At 51.8% G+C, this 21115-nt stretch overlaps 1 protein-coding gene across 9 annotated transcripts in view; it reads right to left on the bottom strand.

Moving 5' to 3' along the window:
- Window positions 1–21115, bottom strand: part of JADE2 (jade family PHD finger 2) — a 51730-nt gene that overhangs the window by 20493 nt on the left and 10122 nt on the right. For 8 of the 9 annotated variants that reach the window (XM_072841060.1, XM_072841062.1, XM_072841058.1 and 5 more), the window contains 6 exons: window positions 20750–20807; window positions 18748–18836; window positions 7368–7525; window positions 2435–2595; window positions 1583–1794; window positions 227–394 (listed from right to left, as the gene is read on the bottom strand). In XM_072841060.1, coding sequence (XP_072697161.1) covers window positions 227–394; window positions 1583–1794; window positions 2435–2595; window positions 7368–7525; window positions 18748–18836; window positions 20750–20807 — 846 coding nt within the window. Of the gene's footprint in view, window positions 1–226; window positions 395–1582; window positions 1795–2434; window positions 2596–7367; window positions 7526–18643; window positions 18837–20749; window positions 20808–21115 lie in introns of all 9 variants that reach the window. The other variant, XM_072841064.1, reaches the window with a different exon arrangement.

Raw genomic sequence — 21115 nt, 5'->3', positions numbered from 1 at the left:
GGATTCCCCAGTGGCCCATAATCCCATCTACCCATGGAAATACCACCTGAATTCTATCCAAGTCCACCTGTGGCTTGTTGCCTCAGTTCTTCTCAGGTGCCACACACGAGATACCCCTTTTTATGGAGGCCTGTCACCTTCTTTCCCAGTGCTCTTCTGCGGAGTTCTGAGCTCCATGCGGACCCACTTCCCCAGGGCTGCTCCTCCCTGCCCGCCATGTGCCCACCTCGGGAATCCACAGAGCGCAGCTGACGTGCACCCACTTGGTCCCACTTCTGGTGGGCTTCAAGGCTCCTCCTCGCTTGGGGCAGAGCAGGCACTTTGGCTGGACACCCAGGGCACATGTCCGGCATAGCCAGCTGCCCGTGGGCACCTTGAGGATCCCGTAGCATGCCTAGGGAGAAAGCAGGGTGGTCACCAGTCAGGTGCTTTGGCCCATCTACATCTGGTCAGAATTCAGCTGCAAATGGTACCGGTCCTGGCCCGAGCTAGGAGCTCCTGAGCCCTACTGCTCGCAGGCTCTGGCCTCCACAGAGATCTTAAGGCAAAGACTCTGGTTCTCTGAGGAAGGGCTCAGCTCTGCCCTCTGTTGGAGGACAGTCACTTTGGCCAGAGGTTCCTTATTATTCCAGCATTTATTAATGTCGGACTTCAGAAGCATCCATGAACATCCATGAGCTGGACACAAACTTGGGTCTGTATGCTGTCTGAAGATGAAGCCCTGAGCTTTCTTTTTTTTTTTTCACAGAGGTGTGAAGGGGTCTCCTGGTCATGCCTAGAGCTACTGGCATAAGGGGGATATGAATAAATAAAGGGTACACTGCCTACCCACCTGACTGACAGGTGGTGAAGCCCCTCTGGGCTCCCCAAGGGCTATTCCAGCAGCAGAGGCTAAAGAGTTGTTGTATGTGCTCAAAGTCAGGGCCAGAGTGGGTCCACTGGGTTCCAAGCAAGTCTTCTGCAAATAAGGCCCAGGGATGCCCCAAACCTGGGAGTTTTGGAGCCCAAGATCAAGAGGGGGGCATGTTAGGCAACACACCTGGTTGAGAAGATTAGGAGTGGTAAATACTTACAGCCTGTACTATACTGTTCTAAGCAAATAACTCATAGGAAGTAACTGAATCCTCCCAACAGCTTACTTTTATTTAGAGTTAAGGGAATAGAGGCCCAAGGAGGTTAAGACAAAGTCACACAGATTGTAAAGGACAGGGCCACAATCTGCAATCAGGCAGCCTGACTCCAGGCTTTGCTCTCCATCACAGCACTGAGCGGCCTCCAAGTTCAGAGGAGAAAGGAGGAGGAGGACAAAGAAGGAAGGATGTTCAGCAGGGAGAGTCTGAGGGAAGCCTACAGGAAAAGGATGGAAAGACTATGCATTGGGCATTTATTCAAGTCTGGGTGACAGGGTTGAGGCGTGGGGCACTCTCTCCATTCCCTACCTCCTCCCTTGTCCTTCTTCTCAGGATCCTGTGGCCACAATGCTACTGCATGCCTATAGCCAGGAGGATCAGCTGCAGGCAGCAGCCTGGCCGGGCAGCAGATAAGGCCAGGGGTGGAGAGTGGTTACTGATGGGCTGCCCACCTGGTGCACGCAGACGTTGCATTTGTCACAGAAGACCATCTCGTTGCCATCTTCGCCCTCAGGAGAGCGGCATACGTCACAGACGACATCCTCATCATACTCAATGCCCAACCCCTCCTGAGTCTCGATGGCCCGCACCATATTCTGGTGGCACAGGGTCTCCAGCTCCTCCAGCACACGCTCTAGCGTCAGCTCATCCAGCTCTGGCCTCTCTGTGAGGACAGCAGGGGGAGGGGGTTAGGAGCCCAGCTTGTCAGGACAGATAGATGGAGGGGTCTCCACTCGTCTGCTATGTGACCTGGGAAAATGCACCTACTGTCAGGGGCCTCAGTTTCATCATCTGGACACAGGATAGGCTGAACCATTCATTCAGTCTCACAGACCCCTGAGGCCGGTCACTGTGTTGTGACTTCAGACGGCTGGCTTGTGACCACTCACACATGTACATGGAGGTAACAAGGAAATCTCTCTGGGATGCAGCTGTATGCAAGGGCGGACCTTCCTAGGACATGTTGGCAGGCTCTAGCCAGGAGGCCCATACCAACGGACTCCACCCCATTTGTTATCCTAGCTTCACTTCTGCGCTTACTTGCCCTTAGCCTAATAGGCTTACTCCTCAGGAACTCTGCAAATCACATGCTATTATTGCCCTCGGCTGATAGCTGCAGAAAACAAGGCATAGAGACATCAAATAGATTCTCCAATCAGTAACGCAGGAGGGACTTTCTCCCACAGCCATGTGGCACCAGAGCCCCATCGTGGCCACTGCCCTTCTGACGGTGAGGATGCTGGCATTCAGAAGAAAACTGCCTGGCCTGCCTGATCCCACACTCAGCCTGGGAGGTCACCTACCCATCTCCTTGAGCTCCGAGTTGATGAGTTCCAGCCAGTATGCATCAATCTCGTCCAGGTCATAGCGGCTGCCCCCAGGCCAATCAGGCTGAGAGCCCTCGCCAAGTTCAGAGCTGCTAGGGGATACCTGGGTAGGGGGGCCTTCTAACGGCGGGAGGATCCTAGGAAATCAAGAGAGAGTATCATAAGGGTAGGGACTCTCAGCCTGCCACCCTCATTGGGTCTGGGCGCCTCCAGTGACATTGACCAGCCCAGCCGAGGAGCTGGTGGGCAAGTGAGATGTGAGGTCTGGAGGTTATCTCCTGACACTACCTCCTCCCTTTAAAGGAGGCTGCAGAAACTCAAAGGACTGTGGCTAGGCAGGAAAGGAGAACAAAGGGCAGAGTGTGGGTTGGGAATGGGTGCTGACCCACTGTCTTAACATTCCATGAACATTCATCCTGCCCAAAGCACACCTCTACTGGTCCTCCCATGAGGGCATCTGGGCTTAGCCTAAGCTCCCTGATGTAGATCGGCCCTGCCTGGGCCTATATAGGAGGCAGTCCACGTGTTCTCCTGGGTAGTGCCCAGGACCAGCCACTCTGGAACAAGTGGGATAGAACCAGTGAGGCTCAGGTCCTCAGTACATCCCTCAAGGCTAGGAGGCGGCCAGAGATTGTCCCCGAGTCCTGCAGGGAGAAGTAAGGCCAGGCCTCCTTTAGAGTAAGAAGGGGCCTGAGTACAGTGTTGCAGCCCAGGATGGCCCTTTCCATGGAAAAGGTCTCCCTCTTCAGAGGACACAGTGTCTCCCAACACACCTGATCATTCCCCAGATACGATATAATCTGAACAGTCAGTTTCTCACTGTGGTGACTCCCGCCCCGGATATAAAGATGTGCCTACAACAGTGCCAGGATCATACCCCAGGGCAGCCCTCCCTTGTGCCACAGCTCTCCTGAGGCAGCTTGGAAGGGTCATGGCTGCGAAATGTAGACTCAAAGTCCTGATCCACTTTTTTTTTTTTTTTAAAGTAAACTCCATCCCCAACGTGGGTCTCAAACTCCCAACCCCAAGATCTAGAGTGGCATGCTCTTCTGATGGAGCCAGCCCGGTGGCCCATGATCTACCACTCAGTGTGCAATCTGGTTCACTTCTCTGTGCCCAGTGACCTTATCCAAAAAAATGAGCTAACAGTAATAACAGTACTTACCTTCTACGGTTGGCGAAGGTTAAATGGATGAATATATTTAAGCCTCTTACAACAGTGCCTGGCACACAGTAAGCACTACAGGTGTGTGAGTGCGTATTTTAAGTCCTCCGGATATCACTTTATTCCTTCTGAAATGGACTAGGAGGGCTTTTTGCCTTGGGAGGGCACAGTTTCCCCTCTTGGCTCAGCTGTGTGCTGCCCGAGTTCCTGATGCCAGTTCAAAATGCCAGCTCTCCCCCCCCCCCCACCGGTTGCCATGGTTATTGCTGCAGAGCCTGGCTTCCATCTGGCCAGCCCTGCCAGGGCTGAGAGGCCCCTCACTTGCCCAAGAGGCCTCCTGGGGTTGAAGGCAGGGCTGCCCGGGGTTGTGACTCAGCACAGACTGGGGAGTGGAGGACAGGGTGGCAGTCACATGGTTGAGCTCTACTGGGGAGGGCTCCAGGGCTCCAGGAGGTGGCCCAGGTGTCACCCACAGGGGCAGGAAGAAAGAAGAAGGCAGGGAGGTGGAAATGGCCTCCAGACCAGGAGGGAGGGTCAGAGGAGGTCGAGGGATGCAAGGAGCAAGGAAAATTGCTCAGTGCCATCCTTTCCCACATGAGAGGCCCAGATTCAGGTACGTCTCAGGTAATGACTAGTGGCAACACTTCCTCCATCCTGTAAAACAGATCATTCCGAATGGATGCAGTACTGATACTCTCAGTCCTACAAAATCTCCTGAGGATCTTATTGGAATTAATACAGTCTTTTAAAAACACAGACTACTTTTGTCTTGATTCTGCTTTGTTTGTGCCTCCAGCATATGCTCAATCAGGTTTTGGATTTAACCTTTGCCCTACCACCTAGGGGCCTAACATCCTACACTTGTGTGCTCTGCTAGCTGCCACCTGGCCAGACCTCTTGGGGCCAAGATCACGTTCCTTTCTTCCTCAGAGAATCTAGGGTCCAGGGGCTCACACAATAAAAGGCATTTCCGGGACGCTTGAGTGGTTCAGTAGTTGAGCATCTGCCTTCAGCTCAGGGCATGATCCTGGAGTCCCGGCATCGAGTCCCACATCAGGCTCTCTGCATGGAGCCTGCTTCTCCCTCTGCCTGTATCTCTGCCTCTCTCTGTGTGTGTCTCTCATGAATAAATAAATAAAATCTAAAAAAAAAAAAAAAAGAAAAGAAAAAAAAAGGCTTTTTCCTGTGCTTCCCAGGGCTCTCATCTTCATCTGTTCAGCCTCTTCTGGCTCTGGCAAAAGCTATCCTCCCAGGTGTGGACTGACCTGACCCTAGGCCAAAGAGTGAATTTTAACTGTAGGCAGCAGGACAAAGGTCAGCTGGAAGAAGCAGATGGCGGGGCTGGGATGTTGGGGAGCATCTTTACTCCAAAAGATGACACCTACACCAGAGGTTGGTCGTGGCCTGGATTGAGTCTTTTGACCACATTAAGGGAGCAGCATAGGCTATCACTCAATTCGTGATCAGGGGGTAAGACAGGTTCACATTACCCAGATAAATTTCAGACCATGAGGTGCACAGACCTGCCCAAAGGCCAGGGAGGACTGGACACAAAGGGGGAGCCTGAGGGGGCCAGGGTAGCAGCAGGAGAGAGGGCAGTCAGAGCCAGCATGCCAGTGTGATCGGGGCACACGCTGTCTCTGGGCCTCACAGGGGCAACCTGGGGCTTGTTTCCGTGGCTTGTGATTTCCTGACCCAGCCCCCCAGGCCCTGACGGTCATGCAGGGAATTCCCCAGAATTTCCCAGCTTCCTCATCTATCAAATTGGGACAGTAAGATGTACTTTTAGGGCAGATGTGATAATTAAATGAGAAGATGAATGTAACAGGCTCAGCCCAGGAAATTCTTAGGAAGAGCTGCTGTAACAATTCTGACCGTGCTGGCTGGGCTGGCTTCCAGAGAAGGGCCTTGCAGTGGGAGGCGCCAAGGAAGATGTAAGGACTGGGTTGGTGGGAGACAGGTGAGACTTCTCCAAGAGAACAGCCCTCCCTGCCTCTAGTTGGTCCTCTCCAAAGAGCATGGACAGGCCAGGAATGTCTGGCTCCTGTCAGCTTAGAGCAGCCGTGCATATGTGGGGAATACACCTAGTTGAGCCAGAGCTGTCTGAACACGTGCTCTCCTCTTGAGGTCAACAGATAAAGCACTGCACAGGCAGACAGAAGCCACGTTACTGGTGTGGAAGCATCTGTAATTAATTACCGAGGCCACTGGATGTTTCTGGAACCACCTGACATTGACATCAAGGAGGGAGGACAGACAGCTGGGCCAAGCCTAATCAGGACTCACCTCTCTGCTCAGTTGGTGGCCTGCCCCTCCCCTTCACTGCCCTGGGCCCTTGCCATGTGCATTCTCATTTCATCCCCACCACACCATTAGGCAGCTACTGTTATTAGCCTGATTGTACAGAAGAGAAAACTGGTCCAAATAGGTTAATAATAGTACTTTAGTCTGCAGACATGAAAGTGTGAAACTGGCTAGGAGCTTAACCCATGTTTCTGGCCCTGGGTAGGGGATGTGAGTATACATTCCCTGCACAAATCCCAGATATTCTCCTTCCAGAGGATAACAGAGAATGGTACCTAGAATGGTCCAGAGAATGGTACCTAGAAGTACCATGATTCTCAGAGGCCTGACACCAAGTGTTGGCAGGCACTTAGCCCTCAGGAACCACAGGAAGAACCCTGCCCAGCAGCCAATCTTCACAGGAGCACCTAAGCAGGCTTCAGAGTCTGATCTGCCTCTGTAATCCCATGCCCAGCATAGGCCTGGCACCAGTTGTGCACTGGGGGTCTGTGGGCCACTCATAGGTGTGGCTGCCAGGATGCGACAGTGCCAACGTCAAGGGCGATGAAGACTGCAATCTTTGCCCCAAGCCTGGTCAAAATGGGCCTAAAAAGAGGCGTGGGGCTGCCAAGGCCAAGTAGTGTGTTGGGTAGGCCAGAACATCAGGTTTCTCAACCCAGAGACAAGACTTAGAGGGTTTCTCAAGGTGCAAAAGCCACACTTTGCTGACCTCTGTCACTGGAGGCAGGGGCCACAGCCAAGATGCACCAGTGGTCTTTCCAACCCACAACACCAGAAGGCTACATAGCCTGGAGAAGATGTAACCCTGACTCAGCCCTGACCCAGCCCCAACCTAGCCCTGGTACGGAATCCTCCTGAGGATGGTCACAGCAACTACTTCCTGAACATCTGCTGTGTGCCAGCATTCAACTCCTTCCAATTCAAAACTCCTTGAAATTGTTTCAGAAGTCAAGAGCGTGGCTTAGCCCTGTCTTAAAGACTATTTAAAAGCCTGGAGATTTCCCTGGTAAGATCTGCTTATGAGACCCCATTTGGAGTGACATCAGGCTAATCCATAGCCAGTTTCTACTAAGCGTTTGTGTGTGTGTCAGGTCCTGTGTAAAGTGCCTTCCATGCATCATTACCTCACGTCATCTTGACCACTGGATGAAACAGGTGATATTACTACCATTCCCATTTCACAGACAAGGAAATTGAGGCTCAGGAGATAACATTCAAGGTCACACTGAATGTGAGTGGCAATTTGAACCTAAGCCACCTGGCTCTAGAGCTGAGCTCAATCCCGGGCCCTCAGCCTCAAAGATAAACTGCCAGTATTTTTTGAATTCTTCAGTGGTTCATGGGACTAAAGAATCTAAGATGGAATAGAGACAGGCTACAAAGGTCGCTTGCCCCAGCCTCCCCTGCCTAGGGCCCCCGCGCCCGGACTGCCTGGCTTACCTCACCACGGGCTCTGGGATGGCCTCTGCGCCAGCGGGCACCTGCACGCCCTTCTCCCATTCCTGCCGCCACGGGTCCGCCAGAATGTAGTAGTCATCCGGGCTGAGTTGGCAGGAGTCTGGGATCTTCATGGCTGTGATTAGGTCTGTCCGGAAAACCTGTCAGGAGCAGGAGTGGAAAGAGGGCCTCAGAGTGGTCTGCTCCACAGCCAGGGCAGGAAAAGGTAAATGGAATTCAAGTGGGCTTACAAGTAAGAAACCAACTCAAAAGCAACAATTACAATGACCCATCTTCTCTGAACTCAGTACAGGCTCTGCCCACAGTAAATGTTCGGTAAATGTGTTGAACTGAATTTACCTGTGTTCTGTGATCTGTTCAAGGACAAACTCTGAATGAGAGATGGGAGTGGACCTCAGAGGGAAGGGGAAAAACTTGACTGAAAAATCAGACAGTAGAAAGGCTTTCTGCGAAGGCACTGCTACCATTAAGGGACTGATTGCTTGGGCATTTCTACAGAAGGTTTAGAATTATGTTTCTACTGCTACCAGAGGTATGAGTGGAGGTGCTAAGGAGTGTAGGGCACCAACTCCAGATGGAGGAAACACCAGGATCTTATATAAACAGCTGAGGGAGAGGCCAGGCCCCACCACAGCTTACAGAATGGCTTCCTATGGGTCAGGGTCTCCAATGTCCCTCAATAACAAGGACACTGTGTCCCCTGCTCAGCCAGGGCAACATGGAGCCATCTTGTATATGTGTGACAGAGGAGGACAGGGCTGCTTTCCTTCCCAATCAAGCCCATCCAAATCTCAAAGCCAGGCCATGAATGCCTCCACCTCCATGCTCTGGTTTTCTTCTGGGCAACAACTCATTCAAGGAGAACCCTCTCTTCCCAATGTTCTGTCTGTCACGCCCGCCTTCCCACCCCAGAACAATCTTGAAGGCCAGCCCCAGCTGCCGCTGGCAATACCTCTCCCTCCCCGTTGTCTGACCTCACTGTGGCCTCCCACAAAGGGCTGTTCAAGACTTGGTGGCAGCTCTAGATTACTACGTGACTTGCTTAGGCACCAACTTTCCCAGTGATCACCAAATGAAAATCACAAGTTGAGAAACCACTTCCGGAAGCACTGCAGGCCTCAGAGCAAACCCTAAATCTACTCCTCCCCAGAAACACCAGTATCAGGCACCTGGGTGACTCAGTGGTTGAGAGTCTGCATCTGCCTTTGGCTCAGGGCGTGATCCCGGAGTCCTGGGATCGAATTCTGCACTGGGCTCCCCGCAGGGAGCCTGCTTCTCCCTCTGCCTATGTCTCTGCCTCTGTGTCTCTCATGAATAAATAAAATATTAAAAACAAAAAACAAAAAACACCAGTATCACTGGCCTTCCAGAAGCCCATGACCAACCCATTCAGTGGTAACCGCTGCCTGCCAGGGGCCAATTCACCAGCTGTGTGTGTCTCATTTGAATCTGGGGCCACAACAAGGAAACCACTGAAATGGGTACACCAAGGGGACTCAAGGCAGCATCTTACAGAAATCTAATTAACATTTGCATCTAGCTGGAGAGGGCTCTGGCTTGGAAAAGGTCAAGTTTCCTGAAGACTCTATTTGCCAATATAATTTAATTGTTAAAACTAACACCCTAACATTTAATTAGGGTGCCAGTGTGAAAAAATTAAAATGAAATTACGATTAAATGCTAATTAAGCAGAAGATGAAATGTGGCAAAGATTTCACAGCCCTGATAATTTGCATATCTTATTAGCAAGCAATAAGATGCCTGATACAAGAACACTAACTCAAGTAGTGTGTGCTTCTGTGCTGCCCTTCAGAAGTCCCGCTCTGCTACCTTGGGCCTTTCCTAGCTGAGGCCTCTGCCCAGCCCAGCAGGACTGGGGGCTGGATTTTTTCCTTCTGGGCCCCAGGGCAGGACCTGGTAGGGTGAACTGAACCCACAGTAGATTCATCATGGCCTTCAAGTTCTACTGATCAGGTAAACCAAGTGGTACAGGCCAGAGCCATGTCACGCTGATGCCATGGGGAATCTTGCACCTGGGCCAGCCCATCATCTTGCCCCAGAAATCAACCCTTCACTACTGTCACCAAGTGCCCCTCCAGAGACATATAGGTATGTCTGAAACTTCTACTATTTCCTCATCCTGGGCTGTCATATAAGTACCATCTCCTTCAGAACTCCTTTCCTGACTGCCCTGACTCAGGGAGCACCAACTATCAACAGAGCCACTTCCCACTCCCACATCCCTCCTCGCCTCCCACCCAGCACTTACACTCCCAATAACTAACTTGTATACTCTTGTTGCTTGTTTTTTGCCATACCCCTGGCCCCCACCGCCATGGCACCCCCCACCCCCGCAGTCCCATTGTCTGCTATGTGCTCAGTGCTGGGCATGACGACTGGCACATCGTAGCTGCACAGAAAATAGTGACTCCATGAATGAACAAATGAATGAATAAATTAATGAATGAAAAGGCCTCTCTGGGAAATTCCCTGATGAGTCTGAGCCCCCAGCTGGCTCCTCAGCAGTGCTTTTTACACACTGGCAAGGTGAGATACCTTGTGTGTCTATGTAGAGCTGAAGTCCTCGAGCACAGGGACTTTAATAAAGCAACACACAGCCTCTGGTCTGCAGGGCTTAAAGCTGGAGCTTGAGAGACCAGAAGGCCAAGCCACATCAGCTGGGGAGAGGGGACCCTGAACTAGGGATAGGCATGGCACGGACAACTCAGCAGGAAGGAAAGGATCCCAGGCTCAACTGAATCAGAGATTCAGGAAGGTGGCGGTGGGGGGGTGTGGGGGGAGAGAAAAGGAGAGGGAAGAAAGAGTCTAGCCCCAAGAGAGTTCTATGTTTCATCCTAGGTCACTCAGGGAGCAAGTGGCAGACTGGACACAAGTGGCCCTTTCAGGCAGGGGACTGATGAAAGTGTGGGAAGCACTGTCATAATGGGAGCAGCCAACACTTAAAGAGCACTGTGTACCCAGTACCAGTTTGAGGGATGTTCTTGAATTCATTTAATAGTAGTCCCTACACCAACTCTGTGAGGTAGATGTTCCAATCATCCCTATCCTGGGACTCAGTTGGGTTATATGACCTATGCAAGGTCCTACGTGTTGGAAGGGGCGAGGGATCCCAGGCCCTGAACTCTGGGGCCAGCCAGCACTCCTCCACAGATTGCCCTGCCCCCTTTGGCCACGTGCTCAATGCCCCCTCTCCAAGCCAAATCAGACAGCTTCCCAAAGGCTGGAATGTGCAAATCAGATGGTGGCTTTTGCAAATTCCAAGCCATTCAGTGGTTTTGCACAGTCTTCCCTCAGGCTGAGCTGTAGGGCCTACCAGGCCCTGTGGCCACACAGATACACAGCAGTGTGTGGAGTACTTTTTACCCTTGGCACATAGGAGCACCCTACTGGGACACTCTGCCCTCTTGCTAAAGTGGTGCTGGCCGGTTTCATCTTGGAGGGCTCCGTCTGGTCCACATCTGCTCTGGGAAACCTTCCTGATCCCAGACAGAGTTTTGGGCTTCCTCTGAACTCCCACAGCCCCTATACTGGAATCTCCTGGTTTCTTCCTACTAAACCCCCATAAGAAGGTGGTGAGTTCAGTGAGGGCTGGCTGGGCCACAGGCTGAACATGTGAGGTGCTAAACAAAGCTGAATGGCTCGAAACCCTTCACAGTCTGCCACCAGATCTTGGGTTGCTGCCCAAGGCTACGTATGGCTGGGCAGAGCTGGGTACTCTGTACCTTCCCAAAGAGCCTCTGGACATTTATATAAAACCTGTCCTTAAATATGGCAACCTGTCACCCAAACATCCTTTTTGCTTTGAACTGCCAGAGGTTAAGCTTGAAAAAGGCTCAATTATTCTCCTAAAACGCCTCTGAGGGATCCCTGGGTGGCGCAGCGGTTTGGCCCCTGCCTTTGGCCCAGGGCACAATCCTGGAGACCCGGGATCGAATCCCACGTCGGGCTCCCGGTGCATGGAGCCTGCTTCTCCCTCTGCCTATGTCTCTGCCTCTATCTCTCTCTCTCTCTCTGTGTGACTATCATAAATAAAATAAACTGAAACTTAAAAAAAAAAAAAAAAAAAAAAAAAAACGCCTCTGAAATATTTATGAAACTTAAATAAGAGAATAGAATGGACACCGAAGAACCAGAGACCTTGCCATGGCCAGAAAGTTGGAAGACAAGTAATTTTCTGAGGACCTGAATGTTTACTATTTTTTCTCTCTTATGGCAGAAATTGACAAATTGTCTTTAAAGGTCTGCTGCCTAGCAACCAAGTTCTGCTGAGCTGCTTGGGAGATGTTAATTGTAGCTTCTTCAAACAGTATGAAGAATGTTTAAAGGTCTAAAACTCAAACGTTAAAAACCAGTCTAAGTGCCAAGGAGCCAGCGTAGCTCTGGAGGGGAGCCGAAGACCATGCTCGGTTCAGATGTAGGGACACTGCACATGCATGGCCTCGAGACTGTCCTGTGAGCAGATTTCTTGCCTGTGACCATGAGATCCGTGGATGCTGTTGGAACATTTCATTCTGGGACCTTGGTCTCTGCTTCCTTTCCTCAAGAGTGAATTATTGTATCATAGTGTATTTCAGACCAAGAGAGACTGAGAGGAGGTTCAGTTACTTAAGGAAAGGCTCCACCACTTAATATAATTACAAAATAGGATTATTTGTGTCATTATTTGTTTGATGTCCATCTCCTCCAGTAAATTCAGCTGAGAAGAGCAGAGGCTGCATGTCTCCTGTCTATCGCTGTAGCTGGCTGTGGCACGGTGTCTGGCACACAGCAGGTGCTCAAGAAATGCTGTGCAGTGAATGAATGAATGAATGAATGAACCCCAGGCTTTGAAGCAGGACTAAACTCTAAAATTTCCCGTTCCTCCTAGTAGGGAGAGTGGAGGCAGGGGGACTGGCCCCAAAGAGTCTTCCAGGTGCTCTTCAGAAACTGGTCTTCACCCATTCTCTCTGCCTTTGCTTAGGTCCCAAAGTCAATGAAAACAGTTTTGGCTAAGATGGTCATTGCTTGACCTCTGTCCACACTTGGAGCCCCAACGTAAAGCTAGGAGTGGCACCCTCCTCCAAATCCCCCAAAGGATATTTGGAGTCTATCCTGAAAGAGCCAAGTGAAATGAGACTGCATAACTCATTTTAAATCACAACTGCTTTCCCTGAACACTTCATCTCATTAGAAACTACAGTTGATTTTAAAAATTGTTGGGACACCTGGGTGGCTCAGCACTTGAGCGTCTGCCTTTGGCCCAGGAAGTGATCCTAGAGTCCTGGGATCGAGTCCCACATTGTGCTCCCTACATGGAGCCTGCTACTCCCTCTGCCTGTGTCTCTGCCTCTCTGTGTGAGTATATGAATAATATACTCATGAATAAATAAATAAAATCTAAAAAAAAAAGTACTTGTCCTGTTAAATCAGGCCCTATGCTACAAGCTTTGTATATATACATATAACGCCACCTAATCCCTATTATCCCCATTTTACAGATAGTGAAACTGCGACTCAAAGAAGAAAACCACTTAGTTGAGATCTGCGCTATATTTTAACCACTGCAGTCTTGCCTGGGAACCAGCCAGGTATTGTTTTTTTAAAGAAATCTCTCCTGGGCTAGAAGCTGATAAAGAGTATCTCAGCCAGGGGCGCCTGAGTGGCGGAGTCCGTTGCAGCTGGTTAAGCGATAGACTCTTGATTTCACCTCAGGTCATGTTCTCAGGGTCCTGAGGTCGAGGCCCTTGTCAGGCTCTGCTCAGTGTGGAGTCCGCTTGGGATTCTCTCTCCCTCTCCCCCTTGCTAATAATAAATCTTAAAAAAAAAAAAAAAAAAGAGTATCTCAGCCAAGAGCAAACTTACTTAGTCATAAAACACCAGAGAAGGGCTGTCATAGCCACCCTCTGCCCAGTCTCATTCAAGCTACCGCGAGGCTAATTTGGTCAGACCTCTCTCTCTGTGTGTCTCTCCCTCTCTCTCAAACACACACCCTTTCTCTTTCACAAGGATAACAGCACTTCCTGCTCTTTAAAAGAATATATTACACACATTTCTTTTGCAAGACAAGCCCCAGAGGCCAGGAGGATTTTCCAGCTGGCGGGAGCAGCAATGTTTCTAACTACTAGAAGTGAATTCGGCCCCCACCCCAGAGGAAGGCAGCAGGAATCTAAGAAAGCAGGCACTGGGCCCAGTGGAAGGGCTCCCCCTCACTGCCTGCCTTCCTGCCCCACAGGGCGACGGGGGAACTGCTGGCTGCAAACACGGCTTGAAACCACAGGACGAGCATGAAATCTTTTTGGATTTCTGTTTTATCTCTCAAGCTTGTCGACATTTTGCCTTTTACTACAACATATGCTATCACTGTTTTAATATAAAATACATTATTTCAAACATCTGGATGGCACCTGTGCTCCTCAGGGAAGACATCAAATTTATCCTGTGGCTTTGCACCGTAACACATTCTGGCCACCCATGCCTTCACCCAGGGTAGAAGGCCCCCACTCTTAAAAACAATGGGTCAAGCCAATAAGCTGCATCCTCACTCTTCACTAGCTGCCTTTTCGGGGTGGGGGACTTCTATAGGAACTTTCATGGACCGTGGGTCTGGGGGACACCCTGGTGGTGACAGAGACTATTCATGCGCAAGGATCACCTTTCTCTCTCAGGTCCTGTTCCCAAGGGGAAGAAGCTGAGACTTGGTAAAGGGCCCTGTGGAAACTGCAGAGAGGCCCTCTTCTCTCGTCTAGGAATATACTTATTTGTCACCAGGGCCTACAAAGGAAACTTGCGGTTGGATCCCAACTCCTACCCACCATTGAGGCTTCCTTCCATCCCAAGGAGGCCAGCTTTTACCTATACTCACTTCCTCCACCTTCAAGCTCCCCAGGCCTCAGGAAAAGATAGTGACTCGCACCAAACAGAAAGGCCATGGCAGGGGACAGGGCAGGCTCTACAGATGATGACCTGGAGGCTCAGGGAGAAAGTCACAGAGCTCCTCCGTGGCAGAGCTGGCTGCACCGCTCATAACGGACACTTTCCTGTGTAGCACCTGCATCCTGCTACCAGTCAAAGGACCAGCTCCCCAGGGACAGGGCCTGCCTTTTCTGCCCTCTTTCCTTGCACCCAGCTGGGCCTGTTGGGTGTTCTCAAGTGCTTGCTGAGTTTAATCACTGTCAGTAGCTCTCGGGTCCTTGAGACCCAGGGCTCTGCCCACTGGCTGATTTCCAGGGACTCTCAGGTTTCCTGAAAACCCTGCCCAGGAGACAGGCCCTGCTCGGCCCATTCTTCAGTCTGCCTCTGTCCCAGCCCTGAGGAAGACACGGCCTCAAATGGCAGCCTCCAACCCACAGGGCTGGCCTCCAGTCTCCTCCTGAACTGTCCTTCGTACCCCGGCTAGGCTGACAGCTTGGTAGAAACATTCAGTCCTCGGCTACCGGGGGCAGAGAGGGATCAGCTGGAGGACTGCCCTCACCCACACTCCCTGCCTTTGCTTAGGTCATTGAACCAGACTGGAAATCCTCCCCTTCCTCCCTGACCACAGGGCCCCCCTTCCAGGAAAGACCAAACTAGGACCTCCTGTCTTAGCAAACTAAGGAGAAAGGACTGTAGCAGTAGTTCTTAAACCTGGCTTCCAACAAAAGGGCTTTAAATAAAGTAGAGGTACCTGAGGCCCCACTTCAGCCCATTTTAGTCAGAATTTCTGGGGGGGAGGTGGGACGGGGGCTTGGTATTAGTATTTAAAGAATAACTTTTGGAGCACCTGAGTAGCTCAGTAGTTGAACATCTGCCTTTGTCTCAGAACATGATCCTGGGGTCCTGGGATTGAGTCCTGCATCAGGCTCCCTATAGAAAACCTGGTTCTCCTTCTGCGTGTGTTTCTGCCTCTCTCTCTCTCTCATGAATAAATACACAAAATCTTAAAAAAAAAAAAAGAATAACCTTCATGACTCCATCATATTCTCAGAGATAGGACTCACAGTAAGCACTGAGGATGGTTATGCTGTCTGGTCAGACAAGCCAGGCCAGAAACCCATGGCCTCGGCATGCTTTATATCCCAGCATCACCTTCCCAGGGCAGGCTAATGCCTTCCTTTCCTTAGGGATTGGCCTGCTGGTTTAAGCCCTAAGGAACAGACCTCGGCTTTGTTGGGATCCCACAGGCAGGCAGAGCAGAAGGGAGCAGTCCGTGTCCTTGGGGTCAACTCTACCTTTTTCCTCTACTGCCAAAAGGAGGCTACTGATCTCAGACTTGGTGCACTTTCACCAGAAACCCAGCCTCCCAGGAACCCTGGGCCTGTCCCTTCAGCTGTGATACAGAGCCTGTATTCCCCCCACCCCCACTTTCACTCTGGCGGAGGGAGGCCACCCACTGGTTAGGGGCCAGAAGTGAAGCTGGGCCTCAAGGCGTCAGCCCTGTCCAGGGTCCTGACTCCTAGTCAGAGCACTTTTTTTTTCCTGCCCCACAGCACCTCACTCCCATGTAGAGGGAGCCCCTAGACTCATTGAGAAGGGCATCCCCTGGCCGGTCATCACAGGGGCAGCTGCCCAGTTTGGCATAAACCCAAGCCCAGCCCTTACTGTGGCTTTTGGCTGAACTACACACTGGTGTTGCTGCTATGCTAAGTACTCTTGGCCATCAAATCCCGCCATCACTGTCCACATGGAGAAATGAAGAGACTAAGGGAACCAGGGGCTCTCCACCAGGGAGGGGACTGCACCATGCATATCAATTTACAAGTACTCTGGCTGGGACCCTGGGTCAGACTGGGAGCACGCTGTGTGACGGGCCTGGCAACCACCCCGCAGATGTCTTACTTCCTGGGGACTGGATAGGTGGGGTTCCCAGATCCCCTTTCACCAGGGTGACCAAAGCCCTCTGCCCTCAGGCCCAGCAGACTATAAAGGCCCTCCTCACCAACCGCTTCACAGAAAGAGAGGGGAACAGCCCAGTGAGGAGATTTAGTGCAAACATTATCTGCAGCCAAATCCTTGCTTTTCATCTCTGCCTTCTCATGAGCCAAATAATTTGGAAGCTTTCATTGATGGTTTCCTCTCGGCCCCACGATCACTTGGAATTTACGCTGGCTATGGCTCAGCCTCCTCACTTAGGGGACGAGGGAAACCTCACAGGCTGCACTCCAGCCTGCTGTGGGAGGAAAAGCTTGTCCTTGGCGACAGTTCAAGGCAGGGAGGGCTTCTTCAGCCCTCCTGGAGCCCAGGTCTTGAGGGCTGGTATCTTCTGTTAGGCCTCAGGGATGCCTGCAGAGGGCTCTGGGCTCGAACCCGGGGCCATGCACAACCAGTCCCCAGCAGGCTTGGCATCAGCACCCCTACAATGATGTGACTCTATTTTTAGGTGGAGAAAGGTTCAAAGGCTCTGTGCTGGAAAACCCAAGAGGGAGTGGAGCTTTCAGCCCCATGCAAATCATTCTTTCCCCTCCACCTTCACCAACACCTGTTTCCTCCCGGCCCCTGGCCTATCCAGAGTACAGATGGCAGTCCTGCTCCTGGGATCTCTACCTTGAGAAACGGCTCCACCTTCTCCTGGTGCTTGGAAAAAGCAGGGCAGGCAGAGTGGGGGGAACCAGCCAGCCCCAGGAGCTCCCCGAGAATGGCCCTACTCTTCTCCAACCTGAGCAGCCACTGAGAGAAGGGGCAGGCAGGATTCTGAGACAGGTTTCTCATCTCCAAAATGGGCAGAGAATTCCTGTCTCCTGGGTATGGGCAAGGCACATAAAGGTGGCTATTGTTTTACTAATGCAACCATAGCAACTGGAGAGCCCCAGTGGCTCTCAAGAAGGGGGTAGGAAGGCAAGAGGGGAGTGAGGGTGGAGGAGCAGAGAGGAGTCCCAGAGGCGCCCAGAGCTCTACAGCACACTAGGCCTCCCGCATCCCAGCGCTCTTGAACACATCCATCTTCCCACTGAGCAGGGTTAGTCCAAGAGGGTGGTGCCAGGAATCTCAAAACAGCATCCCATGTCCACCTAATTCCCAACTTTTATTCCAGTCCTTACTGCATTTCCAGAGGTATCTCCTTCTATCTCTACCCTTCCCCCATGGGGCCAAAGGAGGACACTAGGTTGGGGGATGGGGATACGAGGCATCAGGTCTCAAACCCCACCACACACACCCACACACAAAAGGAGAGTCCTAGGGTAGGCCAGCTCAAGAAAGGAGGATGTGGGGATTTTTTTTTCAAACGCAAGATTCTGCAAAAGATGCCCCCACTGTCCCCAAGGGGCTGGCTAACTACTGCTGCTCAGGATTGCCCCCACAGCCATGGCTGCCCCTGTGGTTAGCAGGGAGGGCTCCAGGCTCAGAACAAAGGTACCCTCCCCCATCCCATGTCAAGGACTCTGCCTCAAGATTCTGGGCCTTCCCACCCTTGGCAATGTTGGTTTCAAGAGCCTCTTGTGTTGGCTATATTATCCCGGGATCCTTAATTTCCATTGTAACAAGGATTGAGAAGGATTTAAAAAAGTGAAGCGCCTAGCCCAGCTACTGGCTACTCTGTAAGCTGAACAATGTCTCTGTTAAGGGCCAGATTCAAACCCCCCGAGCTTCTTGGGTGCTCTTGCAGCTTCTGTGCAAAGGGCCTCTTCTGTGCTCAGTGCAATGCTTTGAGGACCTAAGAAGGAGTGATGTGGCCCCTAGAGGTGATTTTTCAGGGGCCACAAAAAAGCAGGATCGAGATGTCCATTTGTGCTCAACACTACCCACTCCTGGCACTCTTCTCTACGGCTCGAGAAGTCACGAACACCTCAACCTGCCACAAGAAACATCCCAGGTCTAAGTAAGGAAGATTTAGAATGCAGATGCTTGTGACACGGGCATAAGGAGCAGATAACTTAACTGGATGATCCTGAGGGCCCCAGCCATCGCCCCTGTATCAACATATCCCAGTGCCCTTGGCTTAGCCTCCCCCAAATCTGACTGCTTCTTCCTCCACTGCCACTACTCGGCATTCAGCCACCACTGCTTCTCCCCTGGACAACCACAGGAGTCCTCCCTGTTCCCGCCCTTGCCAGCATGGTTCCTTCTCCTCAAGGCGGCCAGGGCCACTTCTTTAAATCCTCCTTTTATTAAAACGTCAGGCTCTGTTATTACCCCGCTTACAATCCTTGAAAGGCTGCTCCTCTCGTGTAGCCCAACTGGAACATCTTTACAACAACCTACATGGCTGGGGAACTGGCATCCACACCCCCTCCTCGCATTTGTCTCACTTAGCCACACCTGCGCCCTCTGCCAGGAATGCTCACCCCCAGACACCTGCAGGGCGCACTCCCTTGGTCTCCACAGGGCTCCACTCCTGTGGCTTCCCCACCACGGCTTCAGCTTTTCCCAGACACTTGTCACTACCCACCTCTGAGGGCTTTTTTTCGTTCTGCCGGGGCCAGCCCGACTTGGTGCTGCTGGGCAGTTTGGAGCATCTTGATGCAGATGTAGCGTGACCTGCAGAGAGAACACAGCCCATGAGGGGCCCCTGGAAGGCCAGGAACACCACCCACCCACCCATCCACCTCCAAGGATAGGAAACCTGTAAGGAAGGCTCTGGTTCGAATGTTTAGAAGGTGGAAACCTCTGTTGAGCGCCTGTCCCTGCTCTGGACCTCTCCAGGGATCAGTGCGGACAAGAGTACCTTCCTCCACTCACCAAGCATAGGGGCTTAGGAGATAAAACGGCAGTGACCAGGACTCAGGATCCACTTACTATGTGACCTTCGACAAGTCCCTTGCCCTCTCTGGTCCTCTGCTTCTTCCTTGGTGAAGAAGGCCTTCTGTGGCCACGCTTATTCCTGCCCCAAGTGGAGATATTCTGGGACGGTGCCCAGTGGATATACAGAGGCACAAAAGGCCAGTGGCAAGAATGTTGCTCTAAAATAAACCCATTTGGGCAGCCTGGATGGCTTAGTGGTTTAGCACCACCTTCAGCCCAGAGTGTGATCCTGGAGACCTGGGATGAAGTCCAACGTCGGGCTCCCTGCGTGGAGCCTGCTTCTCCCTCTGCCTGTGTCTCTGCCTCTCCCTCTCTCTGTGTCTCTCATGAATAAGTAAATAAAAATAATAAGTAAATAAATAAATAAATAAATCTAAAAAAATTAAAGAAAGATTTTAAAAGTAAAATAAGATAAACCCATTTACTAGCTTGTCTCCCCAGGCAAATGACTTAACCCCTCTGGGGGCAAAAAGTTGTAAGAATTAAGTGATGCAATGCATGTAAAGGCTTAGCGGAGTCCCCAGCACCGAGTGCAGCCTCAAGGAACATTAGCTAGTATTGCTGGACTCTGAGGCCCTTGCTGGACTATAGGACTGCAGCCTCTACCTGTGGGTCCAAGGAGCAGCAGCCCCGGGTAGGTATGCTGACGGAGGGTTGGCAGGGGCTGGAGGGAAGGGAGAATGCCGCAGCCTGGCGCAGCTCTGCTGCAGCTGCCCAGACACCTGCTCTTGCGGGTGCCTGACCCTCAGGGGTTCCTCTGCTTGCAGCGAAGTTAGTAGCAGAGGATGCAGTTCCTCTTGGCTCTACTGAGACAAGCCACAGCCAGTGTGGTTGCGGCCACAGAGGGCCGGATGCTGTGATCTCCTGCCACAGGGAGGAAGGGATGGCCAGGTTAGACACCAGAGCCAAGCTGAGCACAAAGACCCCAAAGGACATTGAAATGAGACCCGGAGGTAGGGAAGGGGCTGGGAATGGCAGGCCGTCTTGGTGCATCTGTCCTCAGACTCTTGGGGGCTGAGGGGGCAGCTATGGGACTCTAAGAGCTCCAAGCAGCCTTGGAGATTTCCCAGATCCCAGCTGCTCACCACCTGTGTGAACAAACTGTAGTGCAGAGCTGCAGGGCTCCAAGCCCAGCCTCCCTGGCAGTGTGGGCTCCCCACAGGGTGCAGTGCTAGGTGGGATCCTCTTGGCAGTGTACCTCGCCTCCACAGGTAGGGCAGAATGGAATTCCTTACTCAACCAGCTCACACAGGCCCAGGTTCCTGGGGCATCTGGGAAGAGCTGTATGAGAAAAGCTCTCACCTTATCTCCTTATCACCTCCCTTATCTCCCCCCAAATTTGAGAAAAGGCTCCTTAAACCCTTTTTTCTCCTCCACAATCCCTGCGACCCTCAGATGTCCGGCTTCCTCACCTGGCCCATTTACAAGTCTACCTCTGAGATTCTATTGCCTCTGACAAACATTTACTGAACACAGCAAGGCTCTGGAGACCACGGAAGTGTGGGGACCATCTTAGGAGCATAATGGCCTGGCCTGATTTATGCTTTCATCAACATTGAGACCATGGGTCAGCCTCCCCCATCCGGGCCTGTGGGCCTGAGTATTATTCAAATGCTTTCCCTGTAGGAACCCCAAATGGAAGGCCTTACTGTCAGTGGTGTCAGAGTTGTCGCTGCTGATGGAGTATTTTCGCCTCTTCTCTTCCATCTGCAACAAAAGGCAGGCCCCATTATACTTCTGGGAGGCTTGGGAAATCCTGAGTCTCTCAGAAAAAATTGCCCAATAACCTACCTCCCCATACTCACCCTGGTGCAATGGAAGAATGAGAACAAGGCATTGCCCTAACCTTCTCCCCAGCCAGCCTCATACTCTCTCCCTACCGACCCACGGGAGCCCTGGGAGTGGGCCAGAAAGGGGAAGCAAGATTGATTCTTCCAGAGGGACTGTGCCATCTGAGTTTAGAGACCAGCCAGCTCAGACAGCACTGAGGGCACATCCTGAGGGTGGTGGGCAGA

This window comes from Canis lupus, chromosome 10, assembly GCF_048164855.1.
Source record: "Canis lupus baileyi chromosome 10, mCanLup2.hap1, whole genome shotgun sequence".
Lineage (NCBI taxonomy): Eukaryota > Metazoa > Chordata > Mammalia > Carnivora > Canidae > Canis > Canis lupus.
The sequence above is the reverse complement of the archived record's forward strand: the minus strand, read 5'-3'. Positions and strand labels throughout refer to the sequence as shown.